The 21,311-nt window shown below is 43.0% G+C and overlaps 1 protein-coding gene across 1 annotated transcript in view; it reads right to left on the reverse strand.

Moving 5' to 3' along the window:
- The window catches only part of FREM2 (FRAS1 related extracellular matrix 2), a 221,779-nt gene that overhangs the window by 41,539 nt on the left and 158,929 nt on the right, over positions 1-21,311 (reverse strand). Inside the window, exons 7-14 of the mRNA XM_050937089.1 lie at positions 19,866-20,015; positions 17,140-17,349; positions 16,287-16,484; positions 13,557-13,721; positions 13,277-13,459; positions 5,944-6,074; positions 3,256-3,414; positions 106-409 (exon numbers count right to left, since the gene is read on the reverse strand). Of these exons, the coding sequence (XP_050793046.1) occupies positions 106-409; positions 3,256-3,414; positions 5,944-6,074; positions 13,277-13,459; positions 13,557-13,721; positions 16,287-16,484; positions 17,140-17,349; positions 19,866-20,015 (1,500 nt within the window). The remainder of the gene's footprint in view (positions 1-105; positions 410-3,255; positions 3,415-5,943; positions 6,075-13,276; positions 13,460-13,556; positions 13,722-16,286; positions 16,485-17,139; positions 17,350-19,865; positions 20,016-21,311) is intronic.

Raw genomic sequence — 21,311 nt, forward strand, 5'->3', positions numbered from 1 at the left:
AAGATTATGACATTAAAGATGTCATGTAAGTGAAAGCTGATTAAGTAAGAGAGAAAGTCATTTTTTGTGGTATGCAAGTTTTGCTATAGTTAACAGATATATTACCCTCCTCTGTGCTTATTGTTACAATAGGACTCATGAGCTCTAGGCCTTCATTCCCATCCGAATTTACAGCACGAGCTGCACACTGGATCCGAGAGCCAGCTTGAAAGTAAATGGAGTCCAGTGTGATTATCTTGGAGGAAGTGAAGAATGTATCAAAGTCAACCTCTCTCATGGGACTGGTCACACCGTCAGGGCCAGTAGGGGCACTAACCAGCCATCGGTATCGAGTCAGCGTGTTATTGATATTCTCGCTGGCGCATATTGAACCTGTCTTGTCATAATCTGTATATTTAGGATTGCAAGCCTGTGGAAAGAGTCAGAAAGTTATAATGATCTTATTTATTTCACAATAAAGAAAGCAATCCAAGTAGTGAGAAAATGATTGGGAAATTCAGATAAGCCTTGGCTTTAGCCACTGTTACTCCTGGGGGAATTCTGCGCCACTGTGCACGCACAGCATTCATGCCCCCAACATATTTCTTTGCTTCCCTGCAGAAAAATGACTTTCTGTTTGGGAAGCAAAGAAAAGCCACAACAGTGGTCATGTGACCCTCCACAGCAGTATGTTTTGGGTAGCCAGCAGAGAGATAAATCACTGTGGGGCAGGGGGCAGGACTTGGGAAGACATGGCTGGTGGCTCCCACCCTGCGCTGGGCTCAGCTGCTAGTCACAGCTGGGTTGGGCAGGACGGGACTTCTTCCCCTGCACAGCATCCATGGCTGTGTCAGACCCACCCCCAGATTTCTCCCCAGGCTGCAGAAAACTCTGCAAACTCTCCCCCTGCTTCCTGCACCCACTGCTCCTCAGCTGCAGGGCGAGGGATCTTGTACAGAGAGCTGCTTCCCCATCCGCCCAACTCTCGTGCATCCAGGCCCCCTCGTACATAGACTCACCTGCCAGGCCCCCCCTGCACACAGAATCCCCCTGATGAACCCCACTCCCCCTGCACCTGGATTACCCCAACAAGCCACCCACACCCGGATATCCACCCCACCGAGCCTCAACCAGCTGCACCTGGATCCACACCCCATTCCCCAGCATTTGGAACCCCCTGCAGAATCCCATTACTGCTGCACCCAGAAACCCCCAACAAGCCCCTGTGCATCCAGATCCCCCCACCTCCACATCCCCCACTGAGACACCCATACCCAGATTCTCCCACACAGAACCCTGTCAACCCACACCTGGATCCCCCCACACTAAGGCCCTCCACACTTGGATACTGCTGGGCTGAGCCTGCCTGCTTACCCCGGTGCACCTGGCACGGAGGGGCAGGGTTCTGGAGTGTTTCTGGGGCAGGCCAAGTTCTTGCACTGTGTCAGGGTTGGGTGCAGCCTCATCGCTGAATCCATGTCTTGGGGGAGAGGGGGAACTGCACAGTGATCTCCCACCTTGGGGAGCCAGTGGCCTGTGCTCCCCAGTGCCATGCTGGAGCCTCCACATTTATTTGCCAAATACAATTAGCAGATTTTTGCAGAATTTTAAAATATTGTGCACAGAATTTTTAGGCAACGAATTTTTTATTTTTTGGCACAGAACGCCCTCAGGAGTACACTGTGGAACAAAGGCACCAAATAAACCTTATACCAAAAGTGCAAGTTATGGATGGAGAGCTAACCTGTGCTTTAATCACTCAACAGTCAGGAAACACGACAAAAAAGAATTTCGGTGTAGGGCAAATTTGAAAAAAAAAATTTTCAGAATACACTTTTAGCAACTTACTCTGCTTTATCTTTATAAAATTATAATTGTGCTTATAAGATTCCAGTTTTGATCTGAAATACTGCATATAGGTCAAATTCTGACTTGGGCTATGCAGTCAGTGCATTCAGTGGAGTTGCACCCCATATGCTAAGTCTGATTTGGCCCTCTGATTCAAGTCTCCCAGTATTCCAATGGCACTGTGCACAGATGTGTAACAAAGTTGCATAAAAGTTTTTACTGTGATTTAGGAAAACCTTGTCTTGTGCAATGCATAACCTGTCAAGGTGCACACTGAAAAACTGTAAGACTCTAAAGGGAAGTGCAGATGGATAGAATCCTGACTTAATGTATATAGGTTTTAATGTCCACATTTGGTTTACAAAAATTCAGACTCAGTGCACCAAGGATTACGGAGGACCTTGACCTAATTCACCACACAGACTGGACAGTGCAATAAATTGATTTTAATGGTGTAGGATCAGAGACTGAATGAGACAAGGGCCCTGAAGAAAAAACAGTGTGTAGTCACATAATTAAAGTCATTGGACAAGGCCTTTGAGTCTGGCCAAGCTATGGTTGGCACAGGAAACAGGGGTAGGTGAGTAAAAGGTGGCTTTCTGTCCCTGTTCTTCTCCCTAAAAGTTGATTTGGCCTCCACTCAAGTTAGAGCAGCTTCTATATAACAACTTATACTTGCTTGTAACTTACAACAGCAGGGATTGACTAAGTGCAGTACTTTCTCTATCCACATTCCTTCCAGTCCCCCTACCACACCCTCTATCGGAGAGGTGTCTGAGGGGTGATGTAGATTTGGCTACACTGACTCTATGCCATGTCCTATTAAAGGAGAATCCCCAGCTGCCCTGTTAAGGCAGATTTTGTGGTAGAAAAGGGCTGGATCATAAGCTGAGAATCCAGCCTTGAATTTTAATATATGCACACAAAACTCAAGTTTCTATGTGAAACATAAATTTTGGCAATTTCCTGACTTTTGGAAGTATAACTTTTTAAAAAACTTATAAGTATGGTAGCAAACTCTTGCTTGCATTCAGCTAATGGTGGAGGAAACTCTTTTAAAGTCAGATCCAAAATAGTATTTAAATGTAGTTTCTATTTTTAATATCTAAATTCCAGTATTTCACATTTGTTTCCTTTTTCAAAGATTATAAGTTTTCATATTATTTATCCAACCATCTTGTATGAAGACAATATAGTATCACAAACAGTATTGACAGTGAACAACTTTTCATGACTCAACATATATACCTTAATAAAAATGCTTTCTGGAGACATTTGTTATCTACCATCAGTGGCAAAAGTATTTGGAAAAGGTGTTTTATTTTATAATAGCCCTTCACCACTTCCCTTAGGCAGTATACATTTCCATTGTCTCTTTAAAATCACACACCTACTAGCTTTGTTCCCACTTCTCATCTTGATACTCACAGTGATACAGACAACAGGGTAGCCAGCAACTGGACTGGTTTTGCCTTTGGCTCTAAAAGTATCATCATATACTAAAAGAGAAGCAATCTGAGGGACTGAAGGAAAGGTGACATCCGCCATGCTGTTCATCTCTTCAATGTACACAATGGCCTTGGCTGTCTGGCAATTAATATACAGAAACACAATTTTTAGTGCAAATTTACAAAAACAAGGTAACCCAATCTGAAGGTTGATCAGGAAATATTTTCTAGCAGCAGCAGCATTTGTTAGCCTGCAGAATAGTGTCCCAAGAGAAAAGACAGAAGCACCCTGGGTTGAGTTATTTAAAGCTTGACTAGAAGCACTGGAAAATATAGCGCAGAGTGAGAAACAGAATGACAACAAAATATTTGTATTTCTCAGAAGGATGAAGGCATGACGTCTTCAACTTCCTTCCTCACTGTGTCCTTGAGCCACATAGGCATAATGGCATAACTTATCTCTATCGAATGCTGCAGCTTCACATGTCTGGATCTGTGGTGTCCGTAATTGCTAACAACAGCTGTATCTTTGCTGCCTGATGATAGGGAGCCAGGCGATAATTCTTATTTACAATGTTACGCAGGTGTGACACAGAGGGTCATTAGGGATTCTCTACTCTGTGTCAGCAGCTCTTGTCAGGTCAGGCGCACTCCATATACCTAACACTCTGTAGTCATGCTATATATCCAAATAGTGGGATGTAACATATCATTTCAAAACTAATAGCTGACTTATTAATATTCCTGTGCTATGTGTGTGTACAAAGGGATATGGATAAATATTAGAATTATGTTCTTAAAATATGTTTGGCAAGCAATGCACAAGCAGAGTCTGCCCTACACAAAGGAATGTGGATTTGCTGGTCATCAGGCAAAGACAATGAAGAAATGGTAAACAAAGCCATCAATCTAGTGAGTGGGGGAGCCAGTCTCTTGCAAAGAGCTAAACCTCAAATGATAAGTAATTGAATCAACTGATTGTATACAATATTACTGTATTATAAAAGTGTATCAAGTAAGATCTTTTATGAACGTTAACACAACATTGGTGATTAATATCACCTGAAATGTATGTATTAACACTATCTGAGCAATTATGAATACTAATTGATATTACACTTAAAGTCTATGACCTAACAAAGGGAGAAACAGGTTTTCTCCTAGACAGAAGGGAAGGCAGCTATCTACCTGTCTCCAATGAAATTAAGCAAGAAGTGACCAAAAACAATGGAAGCCCACTTTTATGGGAGGCTCACAAAAAAGTGAAGAATGGTTCATGAGGTCATCTTGAGTTTGGGGACAAAGCAGTGAGTTTGGGAAGGTATAGGGAGACAGAAGAAGTTATCTTGGCATCCATCACTGGACAGACACAAGGGGCCAGATCACTTGTAAGATGAGAAAGATGGGTATTTACAACCCAGAGGGTTGAGGTCTTTGGGAACTGAATATAGGTGAGAAACCTACTTCAGCAAAAATCTTATCCCTGAGAAGACAAAGGAAACAAGCTGTCTTGACTTTGGCAGAGATGACCAAGGAGATGGTCAGTTATCTTGCTGGAAGGAGGTGTCGTAAGAATCGAAACAAAACTAGTTCAAGAAAGTCTTGGTCACTAGAAACCATTTCCAACTTTATCCCTTATACTTGAACTCACTTAAAACCTCTCTCTTTCTGAATAAATAAACTTGTTCTACTTTCATTCTTGATACACTTTTTATATCCAGTGCTGTGTTTGTCCTGAAAGGATTATTAACTACAGTTAAAACAACAGGCTGTCTCTTTAAAGGAGCAACAGACCTTATTACTCCTCTGAACATTCCAGGAGAGAGCTGGACATGTCAGGGCAGACAGTTTGGGGAAAATTCAGGGCTGGGGGTTTGTTGGGGTCACTTGGCTAGTAGCAATCAAGACTGACAGAGACTGGAATGTGACTTTATTGTAACAAACATGCTGTTGGCACCTGAGTTGCTGAAACAGGGTGGTTCTAAACACAGATACTCAGTGCACACCTGTGTACACTGACTGATAGCATCCAGACAGGGAGCTTCAGCAGCAGAGCACTTTAAGACAATCAGGGCTAGAGGACAGGCAGTGACACAACCTCTCACTGGTCTGGGTTAAACCCCACAATGTGACAACTGATTAAGAGATTAAACAGCATTAAGGATGTTGCACTTCTAAATCATGAATATGGAGAATCAGAGAAGGAAAGTATGAGTGTTAAATGCAGACAGACTGTATTAATAGATAAGACTGTGCTACTATTTCAATTCAAGCAACAAGTATAGTGATAACAGAACTATTATAGCAGAAGTTACATTTAATACATGTGTAGGCAGTTTGCCCAGGGAACTCCCACAGCTTCCAGCACAGGTGTCAGAAAGATCCTCTCTATCAGTGTTTCCAAGATGATGACAGCAGTTACTGAGAACTATCCTGATAAAGTGTATTAATTTGCAGGGAGATATTACAGATATTTATTTCATATATGTGCTTAAGAACATATATGTTCCCTGTGGTCCTTTGGGCTCTTCAGCCACCGAGACGAGTTATTTTGGATGGAAATTTTAGGCTCTTCGTTACAACCCAGCTGAAGAACAAGGCTACAAGAATAATAGCTATAAAAGGTCTGTCTCTCTGCCAGATTGTGCTGTTGAATAGTTTGTGTTACCTGTATCTCTGCCACCATGTTTTCATCAGGCTTCAGGTGAACAGTGAAGGCCTCTCTCATTTCCCTAATGCCATCAAAAAGAACCTCAATCTCCACAATGTGCTGTGTTTCACCCTCCTTAAACTCAATTTCTAAAAAACACAATAAGACATTTTAAAAAATAAATCTGTTGTTCACAGTCGTCAGGTTACTGATCTATTCTATTCTGGCATGACACAGAGAGCTACAAAAGTTAATATTTGTCTTGCAAATTACATATGTTCATGTGACTTGAATGAACTAGTTTACATTATCCAAACACAAAAAAATACATAATTAATTAATTATGTACTAACTGGGCCATCTCATTTCCTGTGGGAGTAAACATACTGTGTAAGGACCAAGAAAATACTGAGTTTTGGCTTGTGGAGTTTCCCTGGGATAATCCAGTCAAGGATGCAAGGTTTGTCCCTCCCACTTAATGGGCTGGACTCTCTAAATCCACAGATGTGAAATCCATGAGGAAATCCTCTGGATCATAGAACACTTGCGAAGGGCTGGGGATTTGTGGCAGACACACAGTGTTCTGTCCCTGCTTGTTCTGTGGTAGCATGTTTCCCTCAGAAGTCAAACGACTCTGTTGGTTTACAGCACAGGGTACGTCTACACTATGGGACTATTCCGATTTTACATAAACCAGTTTTATAAAACAGATTGTATAAAGTCAAGTGCACGCGGTCACACTAAGCACATTAATTTGGCGGTGTGTGTCCATGGTCCGAGGCTAGCGTCGATTTCCAGAGCGTTGCACTGTGGGTAGCTATTCCATAGCTATCCCATAGTTCCCGCAGTCTCCCCCGCCCCTTGGAATTCTGGGTTGAGAGCCCAGTGGCTGATGGGGCAAAAATCATTGTCGCGGGTGGTTCTGGGTAAATGTCGTCATTCATTCCTTCCTCCGGGAAAGCAACAGCAGACAATCATTTCGCGCCCTTTTTCCCTGGATTGCCCTGGCAGACGCCATAGCATGGCAACCATGGAGCCCGTTCAGCTTTTTTTTTTTTTTTTTTTTTTTTTTACAGTCACCATATGTGTACTGGATGCCGCGGACAGAGGCGATACTCCAGCGCTACACAGCAGCATTCATTTGCTTTTGCATGATAGCAGAGATGGTTATCAGTCGTTCTGCACCGTCTGCTGCCAGTGTAATTTGTCAATGAGATGACGGTTATCTGTCCTTCTGTGCTGTCTGCTGCTATCATGGGTGCCCCTGGCTGAGATCGGCCGGGGGCGCAAAAGCAAAACTGGGAATGCCTCCCCGAGTCAATCCCTCCTTTATGGTTTCTAAAAATAGAGTCAGTCCTGCCTAGAATATGGGGCAAAATACACTAGAGAAGCAGTGTATCAGAGAGTACAGCTGCTCTGTGTCAGATCCCGCAGAAATGATGAGCTACATGCCATTCACGGAGGGTGCCCCTGCAACAATCCCACCCGTTGCTTCCCTCCTCCCCCAACCTTCCTGGGCTACCGTGGCAGTGTCCCCCCCATTTGTGTCATGAAGAAATAAAGAATGCAGGAATAAGAAACACTGAGTTTTTAGTGACATAAAATGAGGGGGAGGCAGCCTCCCGGTGCTATGATAGTCCAGGCAGGACATTAAGCAGTGTGGAGGAGAGGAGCCCAGCATCCCACTGCTATGACAGTCCAGGCAGTACAGAATCTTTTCTTTTCACATGGAAGGGAGGGGGCTGATTGAAGCTCAGCTCCCAGATGCTATGATGAAGACGGTTACCAGCCGTTCTGTACCATCTACTGGGAATGACCGGGAGTCAGTCCTATTTTCACCCAGGCGCCCCCAGCCAGCCTCACTTGAAGCAAGCCAGGAGGACTCATGGGTTGATAAGAAGGACGGTTACCAGTCCTACTGCACCGTCTGTCACCGGGGAGGGGAGAGGAGCGGATACTTCTCTTCACTGCTGCAGCATTGCGTCTACCAGCAGCATTCAGTAGACATAGGGTGACATTGAAAGAAGTCAAGAAATGATTTCTTTCCCTTTTCTTTCACGTGGGGGGGGAGTAAATTGACGAGCTATTCCCTGAACCACGCCGGACAATGTGTTTGAACCTACAGGCATTGGGAGCTCAGCCAAGAATGCAAATACTTTTCGGAGACTGCTGGGGACTGTGGGATAGCTGGAGTCCTCAGTACCCCCTCCCTCCCTCCATGAGGCTCCATTTGAGTCTCTGGCTTCCCGTTACGCTTGTCACGCAGCACTGTGTAGCCTGGAGATTTTTTTTTCCAAACGCTTTGGCATTTCGTCTTCTGTAACGGAGCTTTGATAGCACAGATTTGTCTCCCCATACAGCAATCAGATTCAGTATCTCCCGTACGGTCCATGCTGGAGCTCTTTTTGGATTTGGGACTGCATTGCCACCTGTGCTGATCAGAGCTCCACGCTGGGCAAACAGGAAATGAAAATCAAAATTTCGCGGGGCTTTTCCTGTTTACCTGGCCACTGCATCCGAGCTGAGATTGCTGTCCAGAGCGGTCACAGTGGTGCACTGTGGGATACTGCCTGGAGACCAATACCATCGATTTGCAGCCACACTAACCCGAATCCGATATGGTAATACCGATTTTAGCACTACTCCTCTCGTTGGGGGAGGAGTACAGAAACCGATTTAAAGAACCCTTTATATCAATATAAAGGGCCTCGTAGTGTGGACGGGTACAGCGTTAAATCGGTTTAACGCTGCTAAAATTGGTTTAAATGCGTATTGTAGACCAGGCCACAGAAACGGAAGCAAGCGCAGGGTAAGGCTTATGGGGTCAGTGTCAGCTGATAATACAAGTTCCTCTGGATCAGAGGACAGATGAGTGAAACTCTTATGTGCAAGAAACACATCCCACTCAGCAACTGGAATGGGACATTTCTTATTTGACAGTTTTCTTTCTGTTAGAAGCTTCTTTCCTCATTTATCACTGGGTAACTGCCTTCCACCTGTGGAAATCTGAGGGGGTCCAGTGTTCTTGCTGGAGGCTCCAGGACCAAATCCTGCTCTTCAGCTCAGGTCACCAGAAGAGTTCTTCCAAAGTGACAGAACTATTCCAACACCTGATTGTTAGCATTTGGTCATTTCCCAGACTACCAGGGTAGGTGGAATGAGGAGAGAAACTGCTAGCAGAAAGGGAATTTTCAGCTAAGAAATTCCTCATTGTGCTGCACAGCTTCTCTCCTCACTCCTCTTTTCAGGGGAAGTGGCAAGCAGTGAATCACAGAAAGAAAAAAGCAAAGGATAAATAGAGTTTTTAAACTGTTATTAGAGTAGGATAATAGGTGCAAAAAGAAGTCTTATCTCATAATATAGAGTAAGAACTTTGTATATTACAGAATTATTTGGAACCAACCTAGCAACAGCTTCCTGCCAATAAGACATTTCTGCAGAGGAACAGAAACCTACTTTGTAAATCTTCCTCAGATGAGGCTCATATCCTTTTCCCCACAATGATCCCAGGGAGCTTGCAGAGAGAGTCTTGACTGTCTCAACAAGTAATTTCTCAGTTGCTTAATATAGCAACTTGTGCAGTGTTTTAACATTATGCCTGCAGCAACTTTTAGGCCCTAAGACCTTGGCATTTTGGACAGAATGAGATGAACAGGGTACAAGTGAGTGGCATGTGTACTCCATATGCTTGAAATATCTGTTTAGAAATCCATTCATGCCATCACCTTCCACAGGAGTATTATGGGCTGAAACAAAATGACAGGAGAACTAATTTTCAGGAATTGTAGAAAGAACTTACCTAAACCAAAAATTTTTCTGGAGTTAAAAGAATGAGCTAGTCCTCGTTGCAACAGCTACTCCTGGGGGAATTCTGCACCGCTGTGTGTCCCCTCGCAGATTTCTTTGCTTCCCTGCAGAAAGTAATGGGGCAGCAAAGGGAAGCTACTTGAAGTGGGGGCCCGGGGATGTGCATGGATGTAGTTTGGGGGGGCATTGCCCCCCCCAAACAGAAGTGAGGTGGTGGGGGGGCACACAGGGTCATCTGCCACTGCCCCTCCACATTTCTGCAAACGCAGAGCTGCCCAGCTGAAAGAGGGTGCCGCTTGGCTCTGCTGACTTTGCAGCCGGATTCAGCCTCTTGGGTTCTAGTGCCTGTTGCGCTTCCCTTCTGTGTTCTGGGAGTCATCCTGTTTTCTGTACAACAGTGAGTGCCCATGGTGGGACAGGGCAAGGGGGTAGGGTGGGGCTGAGAAAAAGAGGCACTGATGAAGGAAGGGGATGGGGAAAGGGGCAATGGGGAAGTGAGATGGGATGGGGAAGAGAAGTGCATCCAGATCCCCCACTGAGCCGCCTGCACCCATACTGCCCCACACAGAAACCTCTCACCTCACACCTGGATCTCCCCACACTAAGACCCTTTACACTTGGATCCTGCTGGGCTGAGCCTGCCTGCCCACCTGGTGTGCCGAATGCAGAGTGACAGGACCCCAGTGTTTCTGGGGAAGACCCGGCCCTTACACTGTGTCAGGGTTGGGTGCAGCCTCACTGCCGTGTCTCTGTCCTGAGGGGATGGAGGGCTGCATGGTGATCTCCCACCTCCATGCAGCTAGTGGCTGTTGCTCCCCACTGCCATGCTGGAGGTGACTAGAAAGGCCAGCCACCGGTTTAATCTGTCACTCTAAGTAATCTTGACACCTGATGATCCTGAGATGAGGAGAGAGATATCTCTGCCTAAAAACTACCACTAGGGCTGTTATGCCCTTTTCTGTGGTGTTTAGTTGTAGGATTCCAATCAGCCATCCTAGAGCAGCAACTCTAGAGTAGCTGAGATCACAAGAACTGTGGTGGTTGCTAGAATTAGTTATATTCTGGTAGCACTGGGAGGCCAAGGCCCCAATACGTTGTCACTATACAGACAAGAGGCAGTTTGTTTGCAAAGAGTATTCAGTTTCCCCTTGCACCAGAAATGTAAATTTGACCAGATCAGCAACTGAAATTTTTGGGTTGAGTTCTGCCCACAGTACCAGAAAGTACTGATGAGGCCAACTGAATAGCTCTGTCAAACCACACTTCTCTTCCGTTAACTGTTACTGTAGGTCATCATGTCTGGATGAAGGAGTCCCTGCTTTAAGTGGTCTGGTGTTTTCTGCAGGTGCAATGGAGGTTCCTTGGTTGCCTATTAAGTCTGAAGTGCCTTCTGCGTCACTGGAGGAGTAGGAGAAGGATTTCAGCTCTCTATTCCCATTCCCAGGACATTGTTTCCACTGCTGAGGAGAAGTTGTGACCTCAGGTCACTTCCTAATTTTGGAAGGGTATAGATATTCCTGCTTCAGTAATAAGCCAGCCTCTAATGGGAGGTAGGAGGAGATTTCCCCTGTGAGGACCATGACTGCTCTCTACATAGTTTCTTCAATCTTCTTTTGAAGTAATTAGTACTGGTACTGTCACAGACACAACAATGGACTCAGTGGACACACTGGTCCAAACCCATGTAGCCACGTCTCTGTTTTTGTTCAGATACGTCACACATAGAGTTGTGGAAGTGAACAATTCAGATTGCTGCTTTGCAAAGGGGGTACTTGATTTTGCCTTTTTCAAACTCAAACTCTCTGAAGTTTGCAAGACTTTCCCCTGAGATGGCTGTGAGGGGGTTCCCCTCTCTGCAGGAATCCTCATGCTCCTGGCTGAGCTTCTCATTTTGGAATCATGGCTTCAGGAGAGGGTTGAGGCCTTACATGCCTGCCTGACTCAAAACCAACCTCCTGGTCGTGTGAAGGCCAATAGCTTGTGGCAGCCAGGCATAGCTCACTCTCTCCAGCTTGTGCCCTGGCAATGTGAGGGTTGATGGCTTGTGGCATCACGGCATAGCTCACTCTCTCAAGACCATATCCCATGACAATAAGGTTTGATGGCTTGAGGAGGAAGCAGGGCACCGTTTGCTCTCTGAATCTCCCAGAAAGCTGCCCCTTGGACTTGGCTCAATGCTTGCAGGGCTTCTCTGCAGGGAAGCAGACAGCCCACTTGAGAGGTGTTGTACTGGAGAAAACAGAGGATTAGAACCTCAGTAGTCCATTGATTCTCCACCTCAGGAGATGTGGGAGAGGTGCATGAAGCTGAAATGAAGTCACTACTGCATGAAAACAAATAAGAATTAATGTTATAAAACAAAATGGTCTGAAGAAACTGAACCGCCATCTTCTTCCACTGCTGGAGGCACAAAATCCAGTGGACTGAGCTAAAAGACAAAGCCTAGTCTCAGAGCCCCCAACAACAGCACTGGATTGCTGCTGAATTCCACAGGTGGGAGCCATTATTCATTAGTAATGAGCGAGGAAAGCAGCTGTGCCCCCACAAAATGTCTATGGAATAGTTTTCCAGAAGCAATTGGAATGCCCACAGCCCTCAGCACCTCCACAATGAAATCTAACACCTGCTTGAAACTTGCCATCATGAGCCTAATTCATCACTGGTGTAAACTCACTGACTTCCCTATAAACAGAGTTACATCAGGGATTAATTTGTTTCATTATGGCTGTGGCACCTTCAGAATGGCTACATGATCCCAAAGTAGAATTTTGTCTGAGATGAAAAATGGCTGCAGGAAACTATCCCAGGCCTTCAAAGCAGAATGCTAAAGGAGATTAATCTGTTTATCTCTATGCACATTAATAAACAAAGTTGATTAAAAATTTGAAGTCTTTTGATGTTAACAGTTAACACAAAGGATTCATATATCCCTTCTATTAGCCTGGCGGTTTATTTCAGATAAGTTTCCAGGATGTCTGCGGCCCTGTGGGCACTACAGCCATGGAAGTAAACAGAAATTCTGAGGAGGTGCACATTCTCTGAGGGACTTACTGGCCGCCGCTTCCAGCAGCTCCCATTGGCTTGCAGTGGTGAATTGCAGCCAGTGGGAGCCGTGATCAGCCAGACCTGCAGACGGGGCAGGTAAACAAACCGGCTCGCCCCGCCAAGGGCTTTCTCTACACAAGCAGTGACCCCAGTTTGAGAAACACTGGTTTAGGCAAAAGCATTCTGCATTGCTGAATACTTACTTCAGAATCAGTAATGCTTTCTTTTAAAAACATTCATATGCTGGACTACTCTCCGAATTACTGAGAATACACTACAACTCCAAATTATTGGAAGCTAAATATAGAAAATATGAAATTCCATTCCTGTGGCCTTATTAATCCCAAAGGCAAAAGGCACTAATGAAAGCAGCTAAAAAGTATTAAAAGCTTAAAAGTTCACAGTGATTTTTTCCCCTTTAAATACTGTACAATTGTGGCTGAAATAATCAATGGGATGTGATATTGATCTGAATGACAGCCAGAGAGTCTCGTCATACCTTCTGACACAGGGTGATAGTCTTCTCCAGAGGTGGCAGAGCCATCCTTTGTGTGAACCCTTACAATGGAAACCTTTGAAGTGTCTCCCAGACGAAGCACTGGAATTTTTACAACCACCAGCTGTCCTACATCTTTTGGCTCACTGACACTAAATTTGGTCTCACCAAACTTAATAATGGCCTCTGTAATAACAGAAAACAGTGTTTAATAGTGTGCACAAAAGAGCTTTTAAATATCAAAGTCAAAATGATATTTGTATGGTCAAAAATAACTCCTCACTGTCTGCATGATCTCTGATCCTTATCAGGGTTTCATTTTGTTCACCAATAGAAGCACCGTAGGAGGAATCACTTCTTGGAGTGCCAAGAACTAGACGCAGCTCTTCCTCTTCTTCATGGAGAGAGTCATCCACAAGCATGAGGGTGCAAGGTTTCTCAGTCTCACCTGGAATCGTCATGCAGAAAGTAATATCATGCAGAACTTTAAATTGTTACTAGATGTACTACAGGCATTCCTCTCAAGCTGTAGGACTCACAGGTCAATTCTATGGTCAAAGCACCTGTACTGGCCCTTTATAAGTAAATAACTAATGAAAGTACTAGCAATAGCATCAGCAACAACACTTTTATTTACTATAATGGTAAGACTAGGTATTTACATGGCTGTACAGTTAATATCTCACAACACCTCTGAGAGGTAGGAGAGTATTATCCTCATTTTCAGAGGTGGAGAATGAGAAACAGGAAGGCTCAAGACCAAATTTTAAAGAATAGTCTCTAATTTTGGGTACTTTAATTTATGGCAGTTCAACTGATTTTCATATGGCTCTCAGCTCCCACTGATTCCAATGAGAGAAGTGGATGCCTGTCACCTTGGAAGATCAGTAGCTATGTGTCTCAAGTTGAACAACTAGAAAACAATGGGCCTAAAATTAGTGATTACTCTGAACTTTTGGTTCTATCTGATTTAAGCCTATTTAGAACAGTGGCTTTCAACCTTTCCAGACTATTGTACCCCTTTCAGGAGTCTGATCTGTCTTGCATAACCCAAGTTTCACCTCACTTAAAAACTACTTGCTTACAAAAACAGACATAAAAATACAGAAATGTCACAGCACACTATTACTGGAAAACTGCTGACTTTCTCACTTTTACCATACAATTATAAAATAAATCAATTGGAATATATATATTGTACTTACATTTCAGTGTATAGTATATAGAGTAGTATAAACAAGTCATTGTCTGTATGAAATTTTAGTTTGTCCTGACTTCATTAGTGCTTTTTCTGTAGCCTGTTGTAAAACTAGGCAAATATCTAGGTTTCATAGTGGTAGCCGCGTTAGTCTGTATCAGCAAAAAGAACGAGGAGTACTTGTGGCACTAACAAATTTATTTGAGCATAAGCTTTTGTGGGCTAAAAACCACTTCATTAGATGCATGCAGGGGAAAATACAGTACACAGAGAACATGAAAAAATGGGTGTTGCCATACTAAGTATAAAGAGAGTAATCAGTTAAGGTGGGCTATTATCAGCAGGAGGAATAAAATTGTAGTGATAACCAGGATGGCCCATTTCCAACAGTTGACAAGAAGGTGTGAGTAACTGTAGGGGGAAAAATTAGCATGGGGAAATAGGTTTTACTTTGTGTAATGACCCATCCACTCCCAGTCTTTATTCAAGACTAATTTAATGATGTCAAGTTTTCAAATCTTTTTTGAGATGGGGCAATCACATCTGCACGCAGTATTTAAGATGTGGGTGTACCGTGGATTTATACAGAGGCAATATGATATCTTCTGTCTTACTACCTATCCCTTTCTTAATGATTCCCAACATTCTGTTTACTTTTTTAACTGCTGCTGCACATTGAACGGATGTCTTCAGAGAACTATCAACAATGACGCCAAGATCTCTTTCTTGAGTGGTAACAGCTAATTTAGACCCCACCATTTTATATGTACAGTTGGGATTATGTTTTCCAATTTGCATTACTTTGCATTCATCATTATTGAATTTCATCTGTCATTTTGTTGCCCAGTCATCCAGTTTTGTGCGATCCTTTGGTAACTCTTCACAGTAGTTTTGTACCATCCACAAATTTTGCCACCTCATTATTTACCCCTTTTTCCAGATCATTTATGAATATGTTGAATAGGACTGGTCCCAGTACAGACCCTTGGGGACACCGCTGTTTATCTCTCCATTCTGAAAACTGACCATTTATTCCTACCCTTTGTTTCCTATCTTTTAACAGTTACTTATCCATGAGAGGACTTTCATAAGAAGGAAGGTCCTCTGCATCATAAGATTTAAATACAGTGGAAAAAACTTGCTTAGGGCTCGGAAAAAACAGAAGTTAAAAATGTGAGCATATAAAAATGAGGAGACAAGAAACTGTTCTCCAGTCAAGTAAAAGGACGTTTGGATTGATAATCCCCAAGAGGGACTCAAGCAATTTTTCCCTCAAAGTAATACCCCATTTCCTCATGTTTTTTTTCTGGGTTCAACATTTTGAGTCACCCAGGCAGACTAAGAAAGAAGAAATAAGCAGGAAGAAGGAGGAGAAATTTCAGAGAGCAATAATTAGCTTAGCTGTGTCCCTATGCCAAGTTAAAAGGTGTTTACCCTTTCCAGCAGTAGATAGCTGGATTTGCTGATGGTCTGTCTAATGGGGCCTGAGATTCTGGGGGTTTCCTTTGTAATATCACCTACTATTCAGTTCTGCCTGCAGCACAGCAATGGGATCCATTTGTTAGGATGAGTGGCTGGACCTTTGCAAAAGGATATCCCTTCTGTCTCTATAGATGATCCCCCTCTAGTTCAGGATTAAGGCAGGATGGTGTGAGGAATGCTGTGCTGCCACTGCCCACGCTCAACCTATTCTGTGGAGAGAGCTTTGTTCCCCCAAACAGTCTGTATGGCCTTTGCTATGAGAAAAAAATACACAATTTAAAGCAAAACCAACTCTGACAGAATAAAGGATTCTAACAAAGAACTGTAGCTTACCAGGAAGGAAAGTGATGATGGAATCGTCAGTGTTAGGACGTTCTTCAAAGTCCATCATTACTTGGGCTGAACCCTGCCGACTATAACAGCGTACTGTAGATGCGTAGCGGATATCCCCACTCCTATATATCATGGCAGAAATCTGTCCATCATTTTCACTGCCAATGTACATAAGTTCTTTAAACTGCATCTTAGGCACTAGACAGACACATACAAAAGAAGGAAAAAAATATCCAAAATGATCAATTCCTAGAGCCACTGCTTTTAACATGATCATGTTATGTGCTATGTTATATATGATTATGATGTGGCAGACTCCTCACCAGGTAGCAACTGATATATTTAGCACATTTCCCACAATTCAAAGAGTGAAATCCTGGCCCAATGGAAAATGGAAAAATGTCTATTGACTTCAGTGGGTCCAGGATTTCACCACAACTACTTTGTAGAACTAAAAGCTATGGCCCTGATTTTGACCTCACACTGGTATAAATCAGGAATATTACAATTTATGTCTATAAAATTACAACTAGCAAATGTAAAACTAGTATAAATGTATTTATTTTCAGGCCTTATGTACATTTTCTACATTCCCCAAGGTTTTAGGAAAACAAGTGAAAAATTATAGCCAGCTGAGAGTACATGTAGATCAGTAAGTGCCCAGAAATTTTATAATGATCACAAATGGTCAGAAGCCTGATTTTACACCTCATCCAAAAGATCACAACTCCAGCAATGTAGTGTTTCCAAACACCATGCCTGGACATTGGTTCCATACAGACTCAGAAGGAAGAATACTATCTATTGCATTGCAAGCATCATTTTTCTTCCTGTGAAAATAATTAATACTTACAATCAGAGACTGAGTCATTGATGAAGATGGTGGCTTTGCTTGGTTCTCCAAGGATAGCATTCATGGGCATTCGCAGCACAAGCTCAAACTTCTCAATTCCTTCTAATACTGGCTGTCCAAGGTCATCCAAAATGGTCACACGGAAAGTCTGCATGTTGACTCCAGGGGCAAAATCCAAATTACGACTGATGCCTACATAATCCACCCCAGCTACACAAAGAAACAACATAAAATGGAATACATTGATGGAACTGTTTTTTCACAGCATTTAGTTAAAGAAAATAAGGGATCTAAAGTCAGGAAGTTGATGACAGTAACTCATAAAAATGTAATAATCTCTTTCTTTTGTTGTCAAGGAGTATTTTTTACTTTATCATTTAAAACTCTCTAGAACTTTTGTGGTCATTCAAAGCAAAAAGCTTCTTACCTTGAAAGGATTTGGAGCAGGCCTGATTCTAACCTCACTTACCCTGTTGAAAATCAGGAATAACACCATTTAAGTGAATGGAGTTATACTGATGTAAAACCTATAGAGATGAGAGAATATGTGAGATGCAAACTATAGTTTGGGACCAACTAGAGTGTTCTGGGAGAAATCCCAGAAATGAAGGAGATTCCTTGGAATAAAGATTTAATATTATGCCTATAATTCTAGGGGACAGTGCAGCAAATTATGTGACTAATGTAAAAAGGGAAAACAGAACAACCAAGAGGCTGATTAAGAGGAATTACACTACTGATATCCAGATGAGATATATAACAAGAATGAAACTTAAGTGTAGCGAAGAGGGAAGGCAAACAGATTTTGGATCCTGCTGGCCAGAGGCTAATGAAAGTCCAAGAGAACGACAAGACGAGTTAAATTACATCCAGACCATGTCAAATGGGGCCTGGCACACTTCAGTGTCAAAGATAAGAAAACCCAGTTCACTCTAGGAATAAAAAAAAAAAACTAAAGAAGTGAATGAGACAGGATGTTGGGTTATACCAGGACACGGTGTCTGGTTTCCAGAGTATTAAAGGTACTTAAGTCTGAGGTGAAAGAGTGGACTTTTGTGCATTTGCTGTGATATCACAGTACAATCTATTTTACTTCTCCAATAAACTCTTAAATAAAGAGATGAAAAGTCCTTACACATATTGCTGAAGGAAACAAAAACAACCCCGCCCCCCACCTATTTAACAGGTTATCCAGTGAGTGAAAACCAAAAACATGGTCCGGTTGTAAACTCTTATAATGCTGTTATGCTTTTCTGGAACAAAAATGCATTCAATATTTAGGGTGAGGTAAACCCAACAGATCACGTGAAATAATAGTTAAGAAATGAAGTAAATGGACATTGTTTTTAGGCATCTTAATAATCTAATTTTCCAAGAGAAGGCACAAAAATGTGGAAAGGCATACTAATGCTAAACCCAGATTCTATGTCTTCCTGTCATGGGCATCATAACAAGAAGGCTTATGACAACTAAGAGTATTTTAAAATTATATCAGTAACTAAACACTAACGTCTGTTCCTGCTCAATGTAACCATCTAGGAAAAATATTTGGACTCTTCATGACTTCTCCACATCAAAAGAACGCTTTAGCATAAAACACCATGTTTTAGAAACAGACTGAGTACAGTACATCTCCAGCTCCAGATATCAGTTTAGAGCTTGATCCTTTCAGCATGTGGATGAAGGCTCTGAGGGTATGTCTGCACGAAGAGCTTGGGGTATGACTCCCAGCTCACATAGACATACTCGCACTAACTCTCCTGGAGCCGGCACAATAAAAACATTTGTGAGCTGGGGTAGCATGGGCAGTCGGTGAGCGGAGGCATGGGCTATCTGTGCTGAGTACCTACCTACCTACCTGGACCCCACGGGTATGTACTTGGGGCAACCAGCCCACGGTGCCACTCACAGCTGCCTGTGCTACCACACCTGCACAACTATTTTTAGTCCACTAATTCTCCTCGAATTAGCACGTGAGCGTGTCTGTGTGAACTGGGAATCATTCCTCTAGCTCTAAGGGTAGACACAGACTAAATATAATAAGCTGAGGGCAGCAAGAACTGCAGGCTGGTGGGCTGGCAAGAACTCTGTGCCTAGCATGTATTAGGAAGCAATGAGCACCTGACCATGAGAGATAATAGTTTGTGGGAACCATTGGAAGGCTGGAGCTATAATTTGCCCTTGCTTCTATTTCCTTCTAAGGGCAGCTCTTAAACACATTTGAATAAGCCCTTACTTCAGCTTAGCTGTAAGAATAACTCTGATATCTAAAAATGGGCTGTATGCATCTCAAATAGATCATGTGAAGGGCTAAGCAGCTTAAACCTTTAATTAAATTCATGGTAGCTGAGGGCACTCAGCACTTTCCAGGATAAAGCCCATGATTTCCATTCATTTGTTTTCATTTCAACACCTGTTCATGTCCTTTATCTGTTCCTCATCATGCTCACTTTCCCCTTCACTTACTAGCATACAGTTCAGTGTGGGCACAGAGGTCTCCTCATACTTCTGAACATCACACACATGCATTTCTTCACACTATGGAGAAGCCTCTGGCCAAAGGTTCGGAGCAAACACTAAGTGTGGCATGCCTAGCCTTGAGGCTCTCTGAGCCACTTCTGGGGCTAAACCAGAAGCATTCAGGACTGAATCCACACTGGATGTACCAGTGCTCCATGTTAAGACATATTAAGGAAAAATGACACTAGAGCAAAATGATCACTCACCCTCTGCAGTTATTGGCTCAGTTTTGCGAGACCTGACTGTAACAGTGGCAGCTCTGGACAAATCAGTTCCAGTTCTCCAGACATGCACCTCAACAAAGCCAGCACTCTCATCAACATAGTATTTGACATCTCCAAAGTAGAAGGCTGGTTCTGGTAAAAAGGTTAAAGTCATTAAAGTTTGCTCCTTACTGGAGAACCTACTTTTAAACATATATAAACAAATTACAAATATATACAAGAGGAAGGATGGTCCAGTAGTTAAGGGCAGGGACTTGGCAGTCTAGGGTTCAATTCCTGTTCCACTTCTGTGATGTTGAGAAGTCTCTGTTCCTCAGTTCTCTGTAAAATGGGGGTGACAACTTTTCTCTACTTCAAAGGGCGGTTGTGAGGATGAATACTTTAATACAAGAACTAGGGGTCACCAAATGAAATTAATAGGCAGCAAGTTTAAGGAAGTTGTTCTTCACGCAGTGCACAGTCAACTTGTGGAACTCCTTACCTGAGAGGTTGTGAAGTCTAGGACTATAACAGCGTTTAAAAGAGAACTGGATAAATTCATAGTGGTTAAGTCCATTAATGGCTATTAGCCAGGATGGGTAATAATAATAACAACAACAACAACTGGAGATATATCAATCTCCTAGAACTGGAAGGGACCTTGAAAGGGCATTGAGTCCAGCCCCCTGCCTCCACTAGCAGGATCAATTTTTTTGCCCTGATCCTTAAGTGGCCCCCTCAAGGATTGAACTCACAACTCAGGGTTTAGCAGGCCAATGCTCAAACCAGCTGGGTAAGGAATGGTGTCCCTAGACTCTGTTTGTCAGGGGATGGAGATGGATGGCAGGAGAGAGATCACTTGATCATTGCTTGTTAGGTTCACTCCCTCTGGGGCACCTGGCATTGGCCACTGTCTGTAGACAGATACTGGGCTAGATGGACCTTTGGTCTGACCCGGTATGGTCGTTATGTTCTTAATGATTATAAGGTGCTCAGACAAATGTTAATGTAAGTATGGCAGACAGAAACAAAAGAAGTCAAATCCTGAAGAGGAAAATAGAAGAGCGCATAAATTTTGGCAAGTCAAGTGTAAAAGTATAATCAGGCAGGCCAAATAAGAAATTAAAGAACAAGTAACAAAAGACACAAACTAACATCAAAATATTTTTTTAAGTACATCAGAAGCAGGAAGGCTGTCAAACAATCAGTGTGACCACTGGACAATCAAGGTGCTAAAGGAGCACTGAAGGAAGACAAAGCCATTGCAGAGAAGCTAAATGAATTCTTTGCATCAGTCTTCACTGCAGAGGACGTGAATGAGATTTCCACACCTAAGCCATTCTTTTTAGGTGACAAATCTGAGAGACTGTCTCAGACTGAGGTGTCAGTAAAGGTGGTTTGGAACAAATCAAAAAAATTAAACAGTAATAAGTCACCAGGACCAGATGG

This window comes from Gopherus flavomarginatus, chromosome 1 (genome assembly GCF_025201925.1).
Source record: "Gopherus flavomarginatus isolate rGopFla2 chromosome 1, rGopFla2.mat.asm, whole genome shotgun sequence".
Taxonomy (NCBI): domain Eukaryota; kingdom Metazoa; phylum Chordata; order Testudines; family Testudinidae; genus Gopherus; species Gopherus flavomarginatus.